At 34.9% G+C, this 20,687-nt stretch overlaps 1 protein-coding gene across 1 annotated transcript; it reads right to left on the bottom strand.

The window, feature by feature from the left end:
• Window positions 1-8,136: 8,136 nt before the first annotated feature.
• On the bottom strand, window positions 8,137-8,859 carry LOC113718434 (uncharacterized). The gene has a single exon (XM_027243340.1). It carries the CDS (start codon window positions 8,857-8,859, stop codon window positions 8,137-8,139), a length of 723 nt encoding a protein of 240 aa, XP_027099141.1.
• Between the last annotated feature and the right edge of the window lie 11,828 nt (window positions 8,860-20,687).

The raw sequence follows: 20,687 nt of genomic DNA, 5'->3' as shown, positions 1-20,687 counted from the left end.
GAATGCTGTGTCAAGTGAATCATCCATATTACAGCATCAGCATTTCGTATATGCAAAATGCCAAAGTGGTAATGTACCACTCAACAAAAGAAAAAGCTTGGAGAACATAAAAAAACAATAAAAGATTTTGGAGAATCCTGTAAAATGGTTTAAAAGCTAGAACATTGGCCCCACCAAAATGTGATAAAGGAAGCTCTGAGTCTCAGACTTTTACATCAACTACCTGGTTCTACACTTTTACATCAGCTAAATTGTGCAAGCATAAAAGAAGAAAACGACATTCCCTCCCCCTCCCCCCCCCCCCCCACCCCACACACACACACGAACCAAAAACCCATCCCGGGGCGGCTCCCACTAAAGTTTGGTGTCATTTGAACTTTCCCTCGTAACATTATTTTTGTTGCATTTTACCCATTGACTAATGGTCATTGAAGACTTCAAAATAATAATTAGTGGAAACAAAGTTGGAGAATATCCATTATTTTTTTGTCCCAGGAGGTTGTCCGTACTCTTTACAAATAGAATCCAACCACTTAAGAAAATCACATGCTCTTGAAATATATTCTAGAATCTAAAATCAAATCATTTCATGCATAAAAAAATGTCATAAAATACATAGCAAAAAAAGAACACCATCCAAGTTTTACAACAAAATTTTTGATTGAATTATTCAAATTTCCATGATACGTGTAAAAGAGATATCTTACCAAAACTTGTGTCCTACTTCCATTTATTGATTTTCACAATTTGGGAAAGAATATGTTCAACAATAGCAAAGTTTTGAATTTACTTGATATGATTAGATTTATTTTGGGGACTCAATTCTTGATTTTCTAAAAAAAAAAGTTGAATATCATTAGAAATGGGTGACATGAAAAACTTGGGCAGGAAAAAGAAGAATAGAGGAAAATGGAGATAAGGTAAAATTGAAACTTTAAATAGTTTTTAATGGTAATAGCTATTGTGACTTAATAATAGGAGGCAAAGTGCAACAAAAATAATTCTAGGGAGGAAAAAATCCAAAAGGCACCAAACGTTGGGGAGCTTAGTGCCTTTAAGATGAATTTCCATTCTACGAGAAAAGAGTCAACTTACAAGAGTGCAACTTTAATGGCGTAATAGTTTGTCACATAAAATGAATTTTGACGCTTTCACTATTAAGTTAACTCATGTTATCATATAAATCTTTTTTTTTTTTTAGTTTTTTCTAGTAAGGGAGAGTGAAATCTAAGAAGTGGAAAGCCAAGACCTTTAAGTCCTGTGAATTTAACTTCAACCACAAGACCTAAACCTTTTAGGCATCTTTATCTTAATTATTAATACTTACCGAATATTTAATTAATTGCAGATAATGAACATAGTCCATGCTTTTTAATCAATATATTATGACCCTATATTTAAAATGCATTTTTTGTGATCGACCAGCATTTTCAAAATTGTAACAGTTAGGTTCAAAATTTCAAACACATCCACTTTTTGCTTGAAAAAATTCACATATGTATCATGTTTTATAAAATTGTGGAGTAAAAGTAAAAATACGTATGTTTTCTTTTTTTTTTTTCAACAAAAAAAAAGAGGCGGGTGCATGCAGATCTTATTGAGAAATTAGAACAAAAACTAAAAGAAGTATATTTGATATTGGGATAATATGTCCAGCATGCGAGGGACAAAGAAAGCATAATACGCAAATCTGAGAACTACTTTTGCAGTATGTTCTTTAAATATTTATTACTGTTTTCTAAAATGAGAAGCTGGTCAGAAAATCAATTGAGAGGCCCTTTGCTAAGGTAGCCCATTAATAAGCATGCAATGAATAAGTATGAACAGGTGTGAATGTTTTGTTAATCCAACTACAAATGATGGAATTAAACTAAACTATTCTATTTGTTTATTTTCTAATGCCTTTAGTTTCTTATTTTGGTGTCTGTTATTTAGTTTCATATCAATTTAGGAAATTTCAAGTCAATTTCCAAATAAGTTTTGGTTTACAATTGTACTTTTTTAGGAAGCTTTGCAATCTATAAATACTAATAGTATGGTAGATTATTACTTGAAGAATTGAGTCGAGTCGAATCGAGTCTTGAAAAATGAGTTGAGGAAAAACCTTTTAAGTTGGGATTGTGAATTGTCGTAAGAAAAAGATTACAACTTAATATTGTTATTGTTGAGTTTTGAATTAATAAAATTGTTGAGTATTTGTTTCTGCATTTATTTTCCTCTTCTTTCTACATATTTTTACTTGTTAAAACTACTTCCGCCATGCCCCTTTTTTTTGTGTGCAAACAAGTGGTATCAAAACTCTAAACTTTGATCCTAAGACTTGTTCGTGAAATTGGGGCACAAAATTAGAAGATTTATTGTTGACAATTGAAACACAAAATTGGTTCTAGTTGTGGTAAATATTTGAAAGAAATTCTACTATAGCTATTTATTTGGTGCTTGGAGTGGACAAGAATAATCAGACAAAATTAAGTTCGTTAATGAATTTGAACTGGTTACAATTATGGAGTCAAAAGGTTAACCGGGAGACAGATGATTGATGAATATTCTTGTCAAACGGGTAAGTTGATTTTTGATCCTATTTATCCATAGTATAGAGATTTGGTTAATGGTGAAAATTTTGGAATGATGACTACTTATATTAAATATTGATCTAGTCATCTGCGTTGGAGACAACCAATTAAAATTAAGGGCTACCAAAATCGAATGAAAAACATTGTGAAGAGACTACAACAATTGTGACAGCTCATGATGACATGTTTGTGTTCTGTGATGATGGTCATGTGAATATTACCTGCCATAACAGTGATTGAGTAGTTGACGTGGGTGCATCCTATTATGTTACCCCTCCAGGTATTTCTTCTCAACCTACACTAAAAGAAACTTTGGTTATATTGGGATGGGAAATGAGGTCTCCTACAAAATTGTCTCCTGCAATATTTTTCTGGCATTCTTCCTATGAATTGGATCAACTATTAATTTTAGTCTCCACATTTATGAAAAGATGCAGAATTGTGATCTTTAATTGTATTTTGCTTATTTGTGAAAAATATTTGACTATACTCCGCTGGTTATCGTTACCTAGTAATTGGAGTCTTCACCAAAAGTGTCGACTTTTGCGTCAAACAATGGCGATAACTATGAGTATGTGGTCCTTAAACGATGAGAGTTGAGTAACTAGACTCCTTTATTTGGTAGATGTTAGAGTTTGTGATTGAATGGCTAAGAACTAAGCATTTTCCCTAAAAAATTAAAGAAAAAAGAAAACTCAAGTGTGGGGAACATCTTAGGAAAAAAAAAGATGTGTTAATAGTGAAATATGTGGAAGTGTGTAATGATTATATTAGCCTACTGATCCATGAGTTTTAATGCTAAGATTTTGCTTAATAGTCGAATTGTTTGCTGACGGATGTTAATTGAATATTTTATGTTCTTAGATTAGTTAGTCAAGAATTAAAAGAGTCCTTGATTTTAAAAACTAACCGGAGAGATATTTCTTGGAGTTTAGCCATTAATGCTTGATATGTGTTTTAATTGTACCTTGACAATAGATGATTTGAGTAATAGCCATAATTTGAACTCGATTGCTTGATTTGTTGTTCTTATGCTTGAGGACAAACATGATTTAGGTGTGAGAAAAATTGATATGTTGTATTTTTGTCATTCAATTTATGATTATTTCCCCCTTGATTTTAGTCAAATATTACATTAGTTGATAGATTCTACTTATATTTGATAATTGTGTTGGTTGTAGTGATCCTGAGTAAAAAGGAATTAAAGGCGTGATTTTTTACTAGATTTTTGTGCAACTCAATATGGGCGCGTCAAAGTCTAGACTCTGCATGTCTGGGAAGCTTGGGACTTGCATGCATAGAGGTCTCCAAGTCTGAGTCATAGTCATATGAATCGAATTCTGTTTCCTCGGACGATTAGTCTACCACATTTCCACTCATATTAGGAAAATATCTTAATTTATCTTATTTCACTTTTAGAATATCATTTCCTAGAAGAATTAGAGTAGTAATAGGTAACCGAAATAAAGGGGCGGCTGACTGCTAGTACTTCCGGAAGGCAACAACTTTGTTTAGTCTTTGAGTTTCGCAAACAATTGATTAGTCTCACCATCAAGACCAAATAAACGAAGAGTTTTTCTCTTCATCTTTTCTTTTTCTTTCGCTTTTTTCTATTGTCGAATGTTCGTGCAATTTTTGTTGATGAAATTGCTTGGATTATTCCCAATAATAGTGGCTAAATTTTCTTTTCTAGTTAAAAAATAACGGAAGATTTGGTTCATCTAAAATTGTGATATCGAATTAATTATATTTATTTCTTTTATTTACTGGCATTCGTATCTTTTTGAGTTAATTTCTTATAGTTATTATGTTATTTAAATATCAAGAGCTCAATATTTAATTTAATCTAATAATCTAAAATCAGTTAGAGCAGTTAAATCTATAATTGTTTAGTTACTTTAAATAAGTAGTGACTGGCATGATTGGATTTATGTCAGGAGAACGTTTGGGCTAATTTAAAATTACCCTTATAGTGCGCTATTTGGTTAGAACAGGGCTTTTCTAATTCTTAAGGCAATTGAAAAATTGAACTCTAAGGTCATACCTACAGTTATTTTTAATTAGGGAAGTAGTTAATTGTCGTACCTTGATCACTAATATAGTACAGAGAAGTTGATTATCATCGCCTGTTTGCCAGTTATAACTTATTTATTAGTGAGTAAATGAAATTATCATTGCATTGATGATCAATTGAGTAAACCATCTCCAAAGTTATTTCTTGGCTAGAGTTTATTTATTATTGTTTCATTTTTAATAAATTATTACTTAGGCCTTTTTATTTGAATTGTTTTATTATTCTCATTTTTATAAAAATCCTCCATTACTCTAGACTCTAGAAGAAACAAAATTTTCTCAATCTCTGTAGATTTGATCCTACTCACCGCTATATACAAAAATCTATATTTTATTTGAGTAAGTGTTTATTATTACACATGCTCGACACCTATCAATTAATAAAAGAACAACGGTAGCATCATAGACGTTTATAAGCTCTAAACTTACAGACGCTGTATCTACCAATTGTCTAGCTTAAATTTTACATTTTCTTCTTTTTCTTTTTATTTTGTTTGTTTTTTGGTGTTAAAATTCCTCTGCTTTAATTTCCTGGCTTAAACAAGAACAAAACTTGCAAATGATGTATTTACCAGTTGTCTAGCTTAAGTTTTATTTTTTTTCTTTTTCTTTTTATTTGCTTTTTTTTAGTGCTAAAATTCCTTTGCTTTTCCTAGGTTAAACATGAATAATGCCATGCGGAGGCTGGTTATGGTCATCTGCCATTCGTTGAAAATAATTACAAACTAGTTTTGTACCCGTTCATGGAACGGGAATCATCGAAAAATAATAAACTATTTAGTTAATTTTATAAAAATGTCGATATAAAATACAAATTTAATGTATAATCTATTATAACTTGTCTTAAGTATATTACTATGTGCGCATTGTAATATAAAGTATTCTTCTAATATAAATTTGAATATCTAATTCAGTGAATAATAATTCAAAAATTAAAAAAACAACATTCAACAATACCATAACATTCAAAAACTTGAAAATAAATAAAAGTGCAGTAAATAGTATCAAATAAAATTCTACTCTTCAGAAACTTGTTTTTGTTTTTCTTCTGTTTGAACATTCTCCTCGATTTGTCCGTGTAAATCAGCATTTATTGATTTTCCATATGGTCACAAAAATCAATTAACAAACATGTTAGCAAAAATCCTACAAAAATAACGATGAAAGTGCTTGTTTAAATCCTATGTCTTCATACAAAACAAACAGAAAATAAAACAAAATAATAAAATTCAAGATATGTTACTAAACTGTTACAATTGAAGATCAACATGCCTTTTTTTTTAAAAAAAAATATGTATTGAAAGAAGATGTACCTGATAATCAAGAGGAGTGGAAATCCAAAATCGATACGTTAATGTGCCAACCGTTTGCACTGGAAATATCTAATCATGAATTTGATGCTTGAAATCAATATATTAGAGGTTATATATAGTGTAGGCATAAGAAATAAGAATTGATAAGGATATAAAGAAATATTGATAAAAATATTAAAAGTAGGTTTATCTTGATTTAAGTTGTTTAAAGTACGTAACTTTGGGTAGGAAATAAGAATCTTATAATATTAAAAGTTCTTATAGGAAATAAAACCAGAATCGTCCAAATACCTTTGGGTAAGAAATGAGACAATCTAGGTCTAGTGTCTCAGAATTTCCTCTAGCAAACTTCAGCCATAGGGGCCACAAAACTCAAGTGACAGCATCCTTTTAGATGTCTCATTTGCTCGTAAATGCATCTCAAATAGGAATTTATATTTGACCGTACGGGTCAAATACATATAGTTAATTGGATTTAATTAATTTTTTCTTTTTCATAAATTTCGTGCTATGCATTATGTCTTGATAACGCACTTAATAATAAAATTTATTAAGAATCCTATTAGAAAACTACTTGCCGTCTCGTTAAGTCACGTAGGAAAGAGAAAACATGAAAGGATAAGAATGAGTATACGACTTTATTATATATATATATATATGATTGACAGACTACAATGAATTTTGAAAAATGGATAACCTTTGTTGGATATCTGTTCAAACTATTGAATATAATTCTATAATCAAATTTATAGAAGTTTCAACACACAAACCACAAACCACTGCCAAGAAAACTCTATCTCACGCAACTACCGATGCTCAATTTAGTCATGCCAGAATCTTCACTTTCTAGAAAAACTTTCAATTCCTTCTAATTGGTCATTGGTTACAGAACAAAGCAACTTAGTTTGAAATTGGATACAAAGATTGATTCAATGCATAATTGTCAATCTCAATTTAAGGTTCGAAAAAAATTGAGGTAGATGTTGTTTGGTAAAAAGGAATGAATTGCTTTGTTGGAGCACGCTGTTTGAAGAAGTTATAAAAGAATTGAGAACTCTAAAAGTAGTGTGGTGGTGAGAGGAAGGGAGGAGAGGGAAATGCAACCACATAGGAGAAGGTAGAGAGGGTGGCTAATGTGAACATGGAAGCAGAAAACGAGGAGAGAAATTGTCAACAAAACAGAAAGCAATTGCACTTTATTAGTTAGTTAGTCCGCTAAAAGGTTTTATGTGTGATACTTCAAATCATCTAATGGATTTGTTAGTCCGATAAAATGTTTTCACCTACAACTTCTCCCTCACCCTCTCCCCATCCCCAATTGGTAGAAAGGGCCCTCCACTTTTTTATTCACGTTATTCTTCTTATTAAACAACCTTATCTCCATGACCTACCTCAACTCAACGTGCATGCATGTCGTTATTATTCTAGTACAATTATTATATGTTTTATTTTAGAAGTGCATTAGTTTCCCCACTTCTATTTGGTACATAAATGGAAGATAGAGGCACTAAACACTCCTTAGTTTCCATGAAATGCTCTGCTTACATCGACAATCTGCACTTATGATGTACGCTTTTGAAGGGGTTAATTAAACTACAAAAGAATCTGTGTGTAAACTCCTACAAATTTTTAAGAATATTTTAACAAGAGCTAATTCAGTAATGTAAAAAATCATTCACCGTTTTTCATGTAAGTACTATCATTAGAAAATACCCAATTTTATCCCGAAGGAATATTGATTTTATATTTTAGATACTCATTTCTTGGCTTTCGATGCTAGTATTTTTGGCTCTCGCTACTAGTAGTGTTCAGTCTGCAGTGCCGAACTTTGGAAACCTTATAAGAAATTAAAAAAAAAAAATTCTATTTGTCCGAAGTCTCCAAGCGTGCAAATGGTAAAGCTCAAAAGACAACGTAGATAGAGGACTAAAGAATTAGAGAAAGAGAGGAAAAAGAGTTAGAGGGAATGGGGACAGAAATGAGCTGTGTACTCATTCAATCAATGCTGTACATTTCCCTTTTACAGTCCTTATATGCTACTGCTGTAGCTGTGTTTTCTAACAGAATGATAACCGCCTTGCCTCTAACTATTACAGTATCTAACTAACTGTCAAGTAACAAATCAGTTATTGATATGCCACTAAATGATGCAATACACCTCTGCTTGATTATTGTGATCAATTGTTCTGATGATCATAACAATACCCGCCCCTTAAGTCACTAGGATTGAGCAGGAATTCTGGAAACTGTGACCTGATGACAGTGACATCCTCCCAAGTAACATCCTCTTTGCTCAGATTAAGCCACTTGACTAGTACCTGCGCCACCTTTTGTCTTCCTCTGGTGATAGTTCTTGTATCCAAGACTACCTCTGGAGCAACCTTCAGATGGCCATCACTGGTTGTCAAAGGGAGGTCTACTGTAACTGAATGTTTCTTGGCTGATGGTTTTAATAGTGATACATGAAAAACTGGGTGGATCGATGTCCCTTCTGGTAACTCCAATTTATAGGCTGCATTGCCTATCTTTTGCAAAACTCTATATGGCCTATAATATTTGGAAGACAGCTTCAGATTTCTCCTTATAGCTACTGAAGTTTGCCTGTATGGTTGACGTTTTAAGTAAACCCAATCTCCTACCTCAAAGTGCCTTTCTGACCTTTGCCTGTCTGCAAATTGTTTCATCCTATTTTGAGCCATTTCCAGATTATGCTTTAACACCTCAATGCACTGTTGTTTTGCCTCCATCCAAGTCATCCAAGTCTCCACTGCTGCTACTGGAGTTTGGACTGAGTCAAATGCCAGCTGAGGTGGAGAGTAACCATACAAAGCCTGAAAAGTAGTCATCTTAATGGTAGTGTGAAGTTCATGTTGTGCCACCACTCTGCTGCTGCTAGCCATTGTTTCCACTTTGCTGGTTGCTGAAAGCACATGCATCTTAAGTACGTTTCAAGGCACCTATTTAACCTCTCTGTCTGCCCATCAGTTTGAGGGTGTGTTGGAGTTTTAGAGTAGAAAAAGTAGAACAAGAAAATCAAAACTTTGTATTTCAGAAAGTCTGATTTTATTGAGTCATAAGCCATGCTTTTATATAGCATAAAGAAAACAGAATTAGAGAAAATCTGGAAAAAAATCTGCAAAAGATAAGATCCTAGAATCAGAATCATATCAAGTACTTTTGACTTATCTATTGCCTAAAGAATAGCAAAGTGAACAGCAATTTGTTAGCAGTTCCACAAATCATTCTATTCAACACTCCTCCTTGGTTTTGGAACTGCATACTCCAAGTTTTTGCCTCAAGAACTCAAATCTTTCCTTGGCAAGAGCCTTTGTAAAGATATCAGCACTTTGATCTTCTGTTTTGCAGAAAATCAGCTGCACTTCTCCCTCCTTTTGCACTTCTCTTAAAAAATAAAGCTTTATCTTGAAATGTTTCGTTTTGCCATGGAACACTGGATTATTGGAAATAGAAATTGCAGCCTCATTGTCAACAAATATCTGAGTGCAATCTTCCTGTTTCATGTGTAGATCAGTCACGAGTTTTCTTATCCAAAGTGCTTGATTCATAGCAGCAGCGGCAGCTATATATTCTGCTTCTGCGGTGGATTGAGCTATGACATCCTGCTTCTTTGAACACCATGAAAAGATTCCAGACCCAAAAGTAAAATAGTAACCTGAGATGCTCCTCATATCATCAGCACATCCAGCCCAATCACTATCAGAAAAACCATGAAAATTGAAGTTGCTAACTTGACTGAACCTTATTCCATAATCAACAGTACCTTTAACGTATCTCAAAATCCTTTTTGCTGCTTGAAAATGAATTTCACTAGCACAGTGCATGTATCTTGATAACAAACTCACTGCCTGCATGATATCTGGCCTGGTTGCAGTCAAATACATTAGACAACCTATTAAGCTTCTATACAGCTCTTCATCAACTTTTTCAGCTCCATCTTCTTTGCAAAACTTCTCCTTTTGATTCATTGGAGTCGCAGTTGATTTGCATCCTTCCATGTTAAATTTTTTCAAGACCTCCTTTGCATACTTTTGTTGGCATATAAACACTTCATTTTGCTTCTGTTGTATCTCCATACCAAGAAAGAATGATATCATACCAATATCAGTCATTTCAAAGACATCTTCCATCTCCTTTTTGAACTTATCAATCAACTCCTTGCTGCTTCTTGTAACAAGAAGGTCATCAACATATAAAGATATCACAAGTATTTCACCACATTTTTGATATATAAGGTAAATTCACTCAAACTTTTTTCAAAGCCTAAGTTCATCAAGTGTGCATCAATTCTGCTGTACCAAGACCTCGGTGCCTGTTTTAAACCATACAATGCCTTTTTTAGACGATACACCTTATTTTCTTTTCCTTGAACAGCAAATCCTTCAGGTTGCTCCACAAAGATTTCTTCCTCCAGGTATCCATTTAGAAAAGCTGACTTAACATCTAATTGATGTATAAGCCAGCCCTTTTGTGCAGCAAGAGCCAACAACATTCGTATGGTTTCCAATCTGGCAACTGGAGCAAACGTTTCGGAGAAATCTACTCCAAACATCTGAGCATATCCCTTAACAACGAGTCTTGCCTTGTGCTTGTTTACAGAACCATCAGAGTTGAATTTGGTTCTATAAACCCATTTGACACCTATCACCTTTTTGTGTGTAGGTCTGTCCACCAACTCCCAAGTTTGGTTTTTGTCTCTCATCTTGAGCTCCTCCTTCATTGCAACTATCCATTTCTGATCAGTTGCAGCTTCTTTATATCCTGCAGGCTCCATAACAACAACATTACATCTCTGATAAATGTCAGAGAGTAATCTAGTTCCTCTAACAGGTTCTTTATTGACATCATCATTCTCTACCTGCAATTCAAATTTATCTTCATTTTCCGAACTCCAAGTGTCTGACTCAAGGAATTTAACATCCCTGCTCACAATTATTCTGTTGCTTTGTGGTGAGTAGATTCTGTAGGCCTTTGAAGATGAGCAATAGCCTACAAAAATCCCCGGCTCAGCTTTCTTGTCTAACTTGTCTCTTTTAACCTGAGGAATATAAGAGTAACACAAACAACCAAAGGTTTTTAGATAAAGCAATTTTGGCTTGTAGCCATACCATGCTTCAAATGGCATCTTTTTCTGTAGAGCTTTCGTTGGCAATCTGTTTAGTAAAAAAATTGCCGTATTCATAGTCTCCGCCCAAAATTTCTTTGGTAGCCCTTTATCATGCAACAAGTATCTTGTCATCTCCATAAGCATCCTATTTTTACGCTCCACCACTCCATTTTGCTGGGAGGTGTAAGGGGCTGTCAGTTGGTGCTCTATGCCTGCATCCTCACAAAATTTGTTGAATTTTTTTGAGGTATATTCAGTTCCATTATCGGACCTGATCACTTGCATGCTGCAACTGCTTTGATTTTCAACCCATGCTTTAAACTTCCAAAAGATGTCAGCAACCTCAGATTTGAATTTCATGAAGTCAGCAACACATTCTAGTGTAATCATCAATGAAGAGAATATAAAACTTACTATCATTCAAAGATGGCGTTTTTTGAGGTCCTCCTACATCTGTATGTATCAATTGCAGCTTATGTGTAGCTCTCCATGTTGTATTTTGGGGAAAAGGAAGCCTTGATTGCTTCCCATATTGACAAGCAGCATATGTAGGAAGCTCTTCATCTAATTTAGGCATACCTTCTACTAAGTTGTTTTTCTTCATGAACATCAGAGCAGCATGATGAAAATGGCCCAATCTCTTATGCCAAAGCACTGCATCGTTAATTTCTTTGTGTACAACTGCTTGCTCCTCTCTCATCAGATCCAAAACAAAACTTTTGCCTTTCATTTGAATTCTGAACATTTCTCTGCCTTCTGGATCTTCAATTATGCAATTTTTGTCTTTAAATAGCACCTTATAATCCTTTTCCAATAACTGAGGAATATTCAAAAGGTTTTGATCAATTTTCGGAACATATAAAACATCAGAAATTAATTTCAAACCTGTGTACCCTTCAATTGCCACTGTTCCTATGCCTTTTACAGCAAGATAAGCTCCATTTCCAATCCGGACTCTAGTTGTAGCAGTTTTATCAAGCTTTCTGAAAAGCTCTCGATCATAAGTCATGTGGTTTGTAGAACCGCTATCTCAATTTATAATTCACATGTAAAAATTTGATTAATCATCACGTGTTTATTACCACAAGTTCACATGCAATTTTGTTAAACATTAACCTTCTTTTGGGTCGATCAATATTCGCAAATTACAAGTACCCAACTAGTTATAATCTAGAATAAATTAATTTTCAAAAAAGAGGTCACTTTGATGGCATATTATTTCAATTAATTTATTTTAAAATATATATAATCATACCAATATTCAAATTTAAGATTACACAAATTACAAAAAAAATTTTGATCAACGTCAACTTTAGTCAACTTTGATCAAAACGTAATCAAACATGGTCAAACTAATCAGTCAGTCAAATCTAATCAAATCAATCAATTCTTATCAAACATAGTCAAACCAGTCAAATGGATCAAGACTTATTGGACTATAAGTCGATATCCATAATTTGACCCAAATTTATCATTTAATCCCAAAATTTTCTTGAAATTCATAAATGATATTTAGGGACCAATATTTTGGACTTTATTAGGGTTAAATATCTTATTTAACTTTATAAGGTTCACTCAGATTATAGAAACTCTAATTTTCTTAACACAAATATATGCATATTTATTCTTAAACAAGAAAAAAAGCCAAAAAATAGTAACCAAAGGCCAAATACAAGAAATGATCGGTTACAATTTCATTATTTATTTTATTATTAATTTTCCCTATTACCTAACCTGATGTTGATTAATTATTAGATTCTACTCACTTTTCGTAATTTACATTTATTTCAGGGAGTAGAACAAAAATATCACAATCAAGGCCAATTTGACAGTCATCGGAAAAGAATTCAAATGGAAGGTCTTCAGAGGTATTTTTGGAACAAGGAGACACAAGTCCTTTTTGGTAATTTGTGGAAGACAACATTCAAAAAGAAGCACAAAAGGCTGGAGTCATTTCTCTCCTGGTGGGCTGCCGCACATGAGAGCCAAGCATTAGAATAGATTAGTAATTCAATAGGTACGGGGAGTAGCAGAAGACTTCTCTTGGGCTTTGGACAATTTCGTCATTTAGTGGGTTTGAGTCCACGTATGTTACACTTAGGGTAGAAAGAAGGGGTCATCATCTTTTTTGACAGAGTAGTCTTTTCTTCCATTATTCGGTTTTCCACCGTTTCTTCCTCCCTAATTGGGAGAATGTACGTCGCAACTATTTATGCAGTCTTGCATGAGATTTTTTCATCAATAATGAGCTAAACCCCTTCTTCTAGTTAAGGAGCAACGGATGCTTTGACTCGCCTAAAATTGTGAGATCGATTTAATTTTACCTTTTTCTTTTATTTATTGGTATTCGCATATTCCCTGGTTACAGTGCTTATGATTGTTTAATTAATTGATTGTTTTGGATCCGGATAATTAGTTAATTTGATAATCTATTGTCAATTGGGACGTTAAATCCGTAATTGTTTAATTGTCTCAAAATAGTGATAACTGGTATAATTGGATTTGTGTCAGGAGAATACGCGGGCTAATCTAAAATAACCCTGGTAGTGTGTCATTTGATTAGAATAGGGCTCCTATAATACGTAAGGCAATTGGGGAATTAAATCTTACGGGCGTACCTAAGATTATTTCTCAATTAGAACAGTGATTAACGGGTGTACCTTAATCACCGACACTGTAAGGAGGGGTTGACTGTCATCGCTTGTTTGTCAGTTATAACCTATTTATTGGTAAATAATTGGAATTGGCTTTGCGTTGATGATCAATTAGGTGAACCATTGCTGAATTTATTTCTTGGCTAGATCGTTAATTATCACCCATTTGATTTTAGTAATTAGTTATTTAATTTTTTAGTAGTTTCTTAGATTTTATTTGAATTTTTTTTATTGTCACCTTCTGCACAAAAACACCCCCTTTGTTACTGTGAATTTGAGAAGAAACAGTTACACCCAATCCCTGTGGATTCGACTTTACTTACCACTATTTACAAAAATTAACTTTAGTTGAGCAGGTTTTTATTATTGCACAAGCTGACAACCTGTCAATTTTTTGCGCCGTTACCGGGGACTGGTGCCAGATTAATTTGTTTCTTTTTTAGTTCATCTTGTTTTTATTTTTTATTTATTTTTCTCTTATTTTTTTTATATAGTTTATGGCTGCTAACATTCCGTATTTTGATGATAGATTGGACTTTATTCCTGAATGGGGTTATGAGACTCGTGTTTTTCCTAATGATCAAAGGGTTGTTGCAAATTGTGAAACTTATTTTGCCTCAGGTTATTCAACCGATACATGCCCCGTATTTCAAGATAATCTAAGTGCTCCAATTGATGCTTTTGGAGATTTTTCACCTCGATTTCAAACGTGGTATGATCCTTACCCAAACAGGTATGATCAAGGATGGTGGGATAATTCCAATTTTAATTATGCGACTGGGCCAATGGATTTTCAACAGCAAGAGTCTCAACAACCATCATCCGTGTCAGGTATGTCTGTTAAAGAAATGATTGAATTACTAGCTGCTAATACATATCGAACTCAACAGGAGACACAAGCGATGGCGGATCAAGTGCAACTATTGATATCCGGGATGGCAGATCAAATACATCTATTGACATCCAGGATAACGCGATTAGTTTCTCACTTTGAAGAATTGCCCTCACAAACTAATATCAACCTTGAAGAAGATGAGAGTGCAATTATCCGGCCAAATGACATGAAACTGCAAGAATTTCAAGGAAACAGATCTAAAGATACAGTTGAAAAGGAAGCTGAAGTGCAAGAAATGAGACTCCAGTATGAACTCTTCCAAGTGAATGAATCCAGTGAACAATCTCCAAATGCGATGACATCTCCTCCATTCCTTAATCAATATTCTCCTGACTCTTATTCTTCAATTCCTGTTAATGAAATTGACTTTATTATACCAGAAAATCTTGAATTTCATAACAGGAATAAATTAAGAGTGACGATGACAAGATATCTTGGACCAATAAATGCATGTGAGGGAGGAGTAAATGGAGAATTCAAATTATCGTTGACTTGTTTGGCGCCATTTACTAGTCTATGGAAGACTGTAACTCGTGTGCTCAAGGATTACTCTATTTACGAGGGTTATCAGAACTATACAAAGGATAAAGTATTGAAACGAGCCACAAGATTTTATCCTCCCTGAACAAACATGACAATGTCTAGCCAAAGACATTAAAGAAAGGCGCTCATTGGGAGGCAACCTAATTTCTTTTAGTTGTTTGTTCGGTTTTGTTTGTTAGTTTCAATATGTTTTTCTTGAGTTTGACTGATTTCTGGTTTCAATTTTCATTTTTGATGATTCGTAGGTATCCCTCTGACATGACGTGCCCGGGTCAACTGGGCGCGTGGCACAGTGCGATTTCCTGGTGCTTAGTAAAAAGGGTTTCGATCCCCTTGATGTGCCCTCGTCAAGTCCCATAAAGAGCTCATGGTCAGATTCGTCAAAAGGGGTTCTTGTCCTCATGACGTGTCCACGTCGAGTCATCTAGGAAGCTCTTCACTTCCGTGCCTTCATGGCGTGCCCACGTCACGTTCGCGGGAGAGATAAGTATTTAAAAACTCAAGAACGATTGTTGATTGTCGGTTAATCTCTACTTTTGAATCTTGAAAATAAAATTTGCCAATGAGAAAAAAATTTTCAAAAAAAAAAAATATTTAAAAGTTTTGTTTCACCATAGCTTAGATTTTCAAAGTATAATTTTTTTTAACTAAAAAAGAAAAAAAAACAAAAACAATTTCTTTTTCTTTTTCTTTTTCTTTCTTTCTTTCTTTCTTTCTTCTTTTTTCTTTTTCTTTCTCCTTTCTCTCTTCTCCCTTGTCTCTTCCTCTTGCTCGACGCAAAATCTCTATCCGTCACACCCATCGATCCGCCGCCATCTCCTCTGCTGCCGTGTGCCGCCACTCTCCGTTTGACCGCTGCTTCTTCGACCCACATTACCGAATCTCTCTCTCTTTCTTTGCCCACCTAGCCCGTGCGAGCTGCCCATTCTTTCCCGCTCACGGCTCTTTCCCTCACGCGCTCAACCTCGCCGCGCGCCACCCACGTGGCCACCTAGTCAAGTCGTCGCCGTCAATCCCACCCTCGAACGCATGTTGCCACCACTAGCTGTCCTTTGGCCACCGACATCATTCTCTGTCACAGCGATTATTTGGCAGCTTCCAATGGTGGAGGTACTCGAACTCCAATTCCAAGTCTTTGATATTGTTTGGTGTTGCTTGTGTGATTAACTGTCCAACTGGAGTCATTTGATGAAATTTTGGGTGGGCTGAAATTTTGCATTTGTCTATTGATCATTGGAAGGCATCTCTGCCAGTGTTTCGATTACTGAGGTTTTGGTTCAATTATTTCTGATATTGCCTATTGAATTGGGGCCCTGTGCCGCGTGATTTACTTTGTGAGATTGGTCATCACTAATTGCATTATTGGGGACATTCTGACGATTGGTTCATATTGCTAATTTGGGGACCATTGTCTATGCTTTCGATCATTTTATTTGTGCATGTGGTTGTCAAGCTGCTCGAAGTCCTTCTTTGGCCGATTGTTGACTTCAGTGGCCAGGGTTGAATACATATCTTGTTGGTATTTTTCTTTAGGTATTCTTTCTTTATTGGTGGGTGACTACATACTTGGCGCTATTGCTCTACTACTGCTTTGCTCTGCTCTAGCAATTTCTTTGGTTTTGGATTGTGATTTGCACCAGTGGTACTGGTGGGGTAATTGGACCTCAATTGGGTACCTCTATTTGGTTGGCTGAGTTATTATTGTCAAATATCTAAGTTGTCATTGTTGAAATTGCTGATTCTGAGTTAAGGCATTAACTGGCCAACTGGAGCCATTTGTTGAGATTTTGGGTGTACAGAGTCTTGCATTTGCTGGTTGGATTGGGTTATGATGTCTCAGAACTTGGGCGCGTACTTCCACTACATCGGTTTCCCTCCACCGTCCCCGCCTATCCCGTAGCCACTCGAGAGGGAAGTTTCGTTGTTCTCTTCGCTTTAATTGCTTTAATCCCTCCATTGCGGACAATGTAGGATCTAGGTGTGGGGGGGACAGTTGTGCTAGTTTTTTCTAGTTTTTAGTTTTCAGATGTTCTTCTTTTATTTTTAGTTTGTTATTTGTCTAGTCTTCGTTTGCTTTTTTTTTTAATGAATACCAAAGTTTGATGTTGGATTGTTGTCTCTAATTCTGCTATTGCCAAGTTTTAATAATAAAAGGGTATCAAGTTAATTTGGTTTAGTTCAGGAACTTCTCTTTGGTGAATATCAATAATTGCTTGACTATTTTACTTTTTGGTTAACTATTCTAGGCATAGGGAACAATTATTGGCTTTTTCATGTGAATTGGTCCGGTTATTAACTTTAGTTCTCCATGTTTGAAAATTTGAGGTTGGCTGCAGTTACATTTGTGTTGTTTTTAGTTATCATGCTATATGGGTATAAATAAGAGTTGACTGTGCTCCGCTAGTTGCTACTACCGAGTAACCGGGAATCTTCACCTAAAGTGTCGATTCTCGCGTCAAAAAGTAGTAAATGCTATGAGTACGTGGTCACGTGGCGATAGAAGCTGAGTAACCGAGTTCTTTCATCTGACAAATGTCAGAGTTCGCGTCAAAAGGCTCCCATGGCTATAAGACTAAGTCTTGTGTTACTATCGAAAAAAAAAAAGAAAAAAAAAAGGGAAAAATATGAAAAAAACGGTAATGGTTGTGTTAATGTGTGATAAAAGTCAGCTTGCCGATTTATGAATTTAATGTTGAGATTTTGGTTAATAGTTGGACCATTCGCTGATAAATGTTGAGCGACCACTCCTTTATCTTAGATTAGTTAACTTGAAATTGGAAGAGTTTAAGGTTTAGAAGCTAATCGGAGTGATGTTTCTTGAATTTGACCATTGATGCTTGATTATTATTTTTCTTGGTATCTTGGCAATTTGGTGGATAGAGCAATAGCCACTATCAAATATTGGTGTTTGTTTGTTGTTCTCATGCTTGAAGACAAGCATGGTTTAGGTGTGGGGGGAATTAATCGGTTACAATTTCATTATTTATTTTATTATTAATTTTCCCTATTACCTGATCTGATGTTGATTAATTATTAGATTCTACTCACTTTTTGTAATTTACATTTATTTCAGGGAGTAGAACAAAAATATTACAATCAAGGCCAATTTGACAGTCATCGGGAAAGAATTCAAATGGAAGGTCTTCAGGGCTATTTTTGGAACAAGGAGACACAAGTTCTTTTTGGTAATTTGTGGGAGACAACATTCAAAAAGAAGCACAAAAGGCTGGAGTCGTTTCTCTCCGGGTGGGCCGCCGCACATGAGAGCGAAGCATTAGAATAGATTAGTAATTCAATAGGTACGGGGAGTAGCAGAAAACTTCTCTTGGGCTTTGGACAATTTCGTCCTTTAGTGGGTTTGAGTCCACGTATGCTACACTTAGGGTAGAAAGAAGGGGTCATCATCTTTTTTGACAGAGTAGTCTTTTCTTCCATTATTCGATTTTCCACCGTTTCTTCCTCCCTAATTGGGAGAATGTACGTCGCAACTGTTTATGCAGTCTTGCATGGGATTTTTTCATCAATAATGAGCTAAACCCCTTCTTCTAGTTAAGGAGCAACGGATGCTTTGACTCGCCTAAAATTGTGAGATCGATTTAATTTTACCTTTTTATTTATTTATTGGTATTCGCATATTCCCTGGTTACAGTGCTTATGATTGTTTAATTAATTGATTGTTTTAGATTCGGATAATTAGTTAATTTGATAATCTATTGTCAATTGGGAAGTTAAATCCGTAATTGTTTAATTGTCTCAAAATAGTGATAACTAGCATGATTGGGTTTGTGTCAGGGGAATACGCGGGCTAACTTAAAATAACCCTGGTAGTGTGTTATTTGGTTAGAATAGGACTCCTCTAATACGTAAGGCAATTGGGGAATCAAATCATACGGGCGTACCTAAGATTATTTCTCAATTAGAGCAGTGATTAACGGGCGTACCTTAATCACCGACACTGTAAGGAGGGGTTGACTGTCATCGCTTGTTTGTCAGTTATAACCTATTTATTGGTAAATAATTGGAATTGGCTTTGCATCGATGATCAATTAGGTGAACCATTGCTGAATTTATTTCTTGGCTAGATCCTTAATTATCACCCATTTGATTTTAGTAATTAGTTATTTAATTTTTTAGTAGTTTCTTAGATTTTATTTGAATTTTTTTTATTGTCACCTTCTGCACAAAAACACCCCCTTTGTTACTGTGAATTTGAGAAGAAACAGTTACACCCAATCCCTGTGGATTCGACCTTATTTATCACTATTTACAAAAATTAACTTTAGTTGAGCAGGTTTTTATTATTGCACAGGCTGACAACCTGTCAATTTTTTGCGCCGTTGCCGGGGACTGGTGTCAGATTAATTTGTTTCTTTTTTAGTTCATCTTGTTTTTATTTTTTATTTATTTTTCTCTTATTTTTTTTATATAGTTTATGGCTACTAACATTCCGTATTTTGATGATAGATTGGACTTTATTCCTGAATGGGGTTATGAGACTCGTGTTTTTCCTAATGATCAATGGGCTGTTGCAAATTGTGAAACTTATTTTGCCTCAGGTTATTCAACCGATACATGCCCCGTATTTCAAGATAATCTAAGTGCTCCAATTGATGCTTTTGGAGATTTTTTACCTCGATTTTAAACGTGGTATGATCCTTACCCAAACAGGTATGATCAAGGATGGTGGGATAATTCCAATTTTAATTATGCGACCGGGCCAATGGATTTTCAACAGCAAGAGTCTCAACAACCATCATCCGTGTCAGGTATGTCTGTTAAAGAAATGATTGAATTACTAGCTGCTAATACATATCGAACTCAACAGGAGACACAAGCGATGGCTGATCAAGTGCAACTATTGATATCCGGGATGGCAGATCAAATACATCTATTGACATCCAGGATAACGCGATTAGCTTCTCACCTTGAAGAATTGCCCTCACAAACTAATATCAACCTTGAAGAAGATGAGAGTGTAATTATCCGGCCAAATGACATGGAACTACAAGAATTTCAAGGAAACAGATCTAAAGATACAGTTGAAAAGGAAGCTGAAGTGCAAGAAATGAGACTCCAGTATGAACTCGTCCAAGTGAATGAATCCAGTGAACAATCTCCAAATGCGATGACATCTCCTCCATTCCTTAATCAATATTCTCCTGACTCTTATTCTTCAATTCCTGTGAATGAAATTGACTTTATTATATCAGAAAATCTTGAATTTCATAGCAGGAATAAATTAAGAGTGACGATGACAAGATATCTTGGACCAATAAATACATGTGAGGGAGGAGTGAATGGAGAATTCAAATTATCGTTGACTTCTTTGGCGCCATTTACTAGTCTATGGAAGACTGTAACTCGTGTGCTCAAGGATTACTCTATTTATGAGGGTTATCAGAACTATATAAAGGATAAAGTATTGAAACGAGCCACAAGATTTTATCCTCCCTGAACAAACATGACAATGTCTAACCAAAGACATTAAAGAAAGGCGCTCATTGGGAGGCA

Source organism: Coffea arabica, chromosome 11e, assembly GCF_036785885.1.
Source record: "Coffea arabica cultivar ET-39 chromosome 11e, Coffea Arabica ET-39 HiFi, whole genome shotgun sequence".
In the NCBI taxonomy this organism is placed as follows: Eukaryota; Viridiplantae; Streptophyta; class Magnoliopsida; order Gentianales; family Rubiaceae; genus Coffea; species Coffea arabica.
This window is presented reverse-complemented; position numbering and strand designations above follow the sequence as displayed.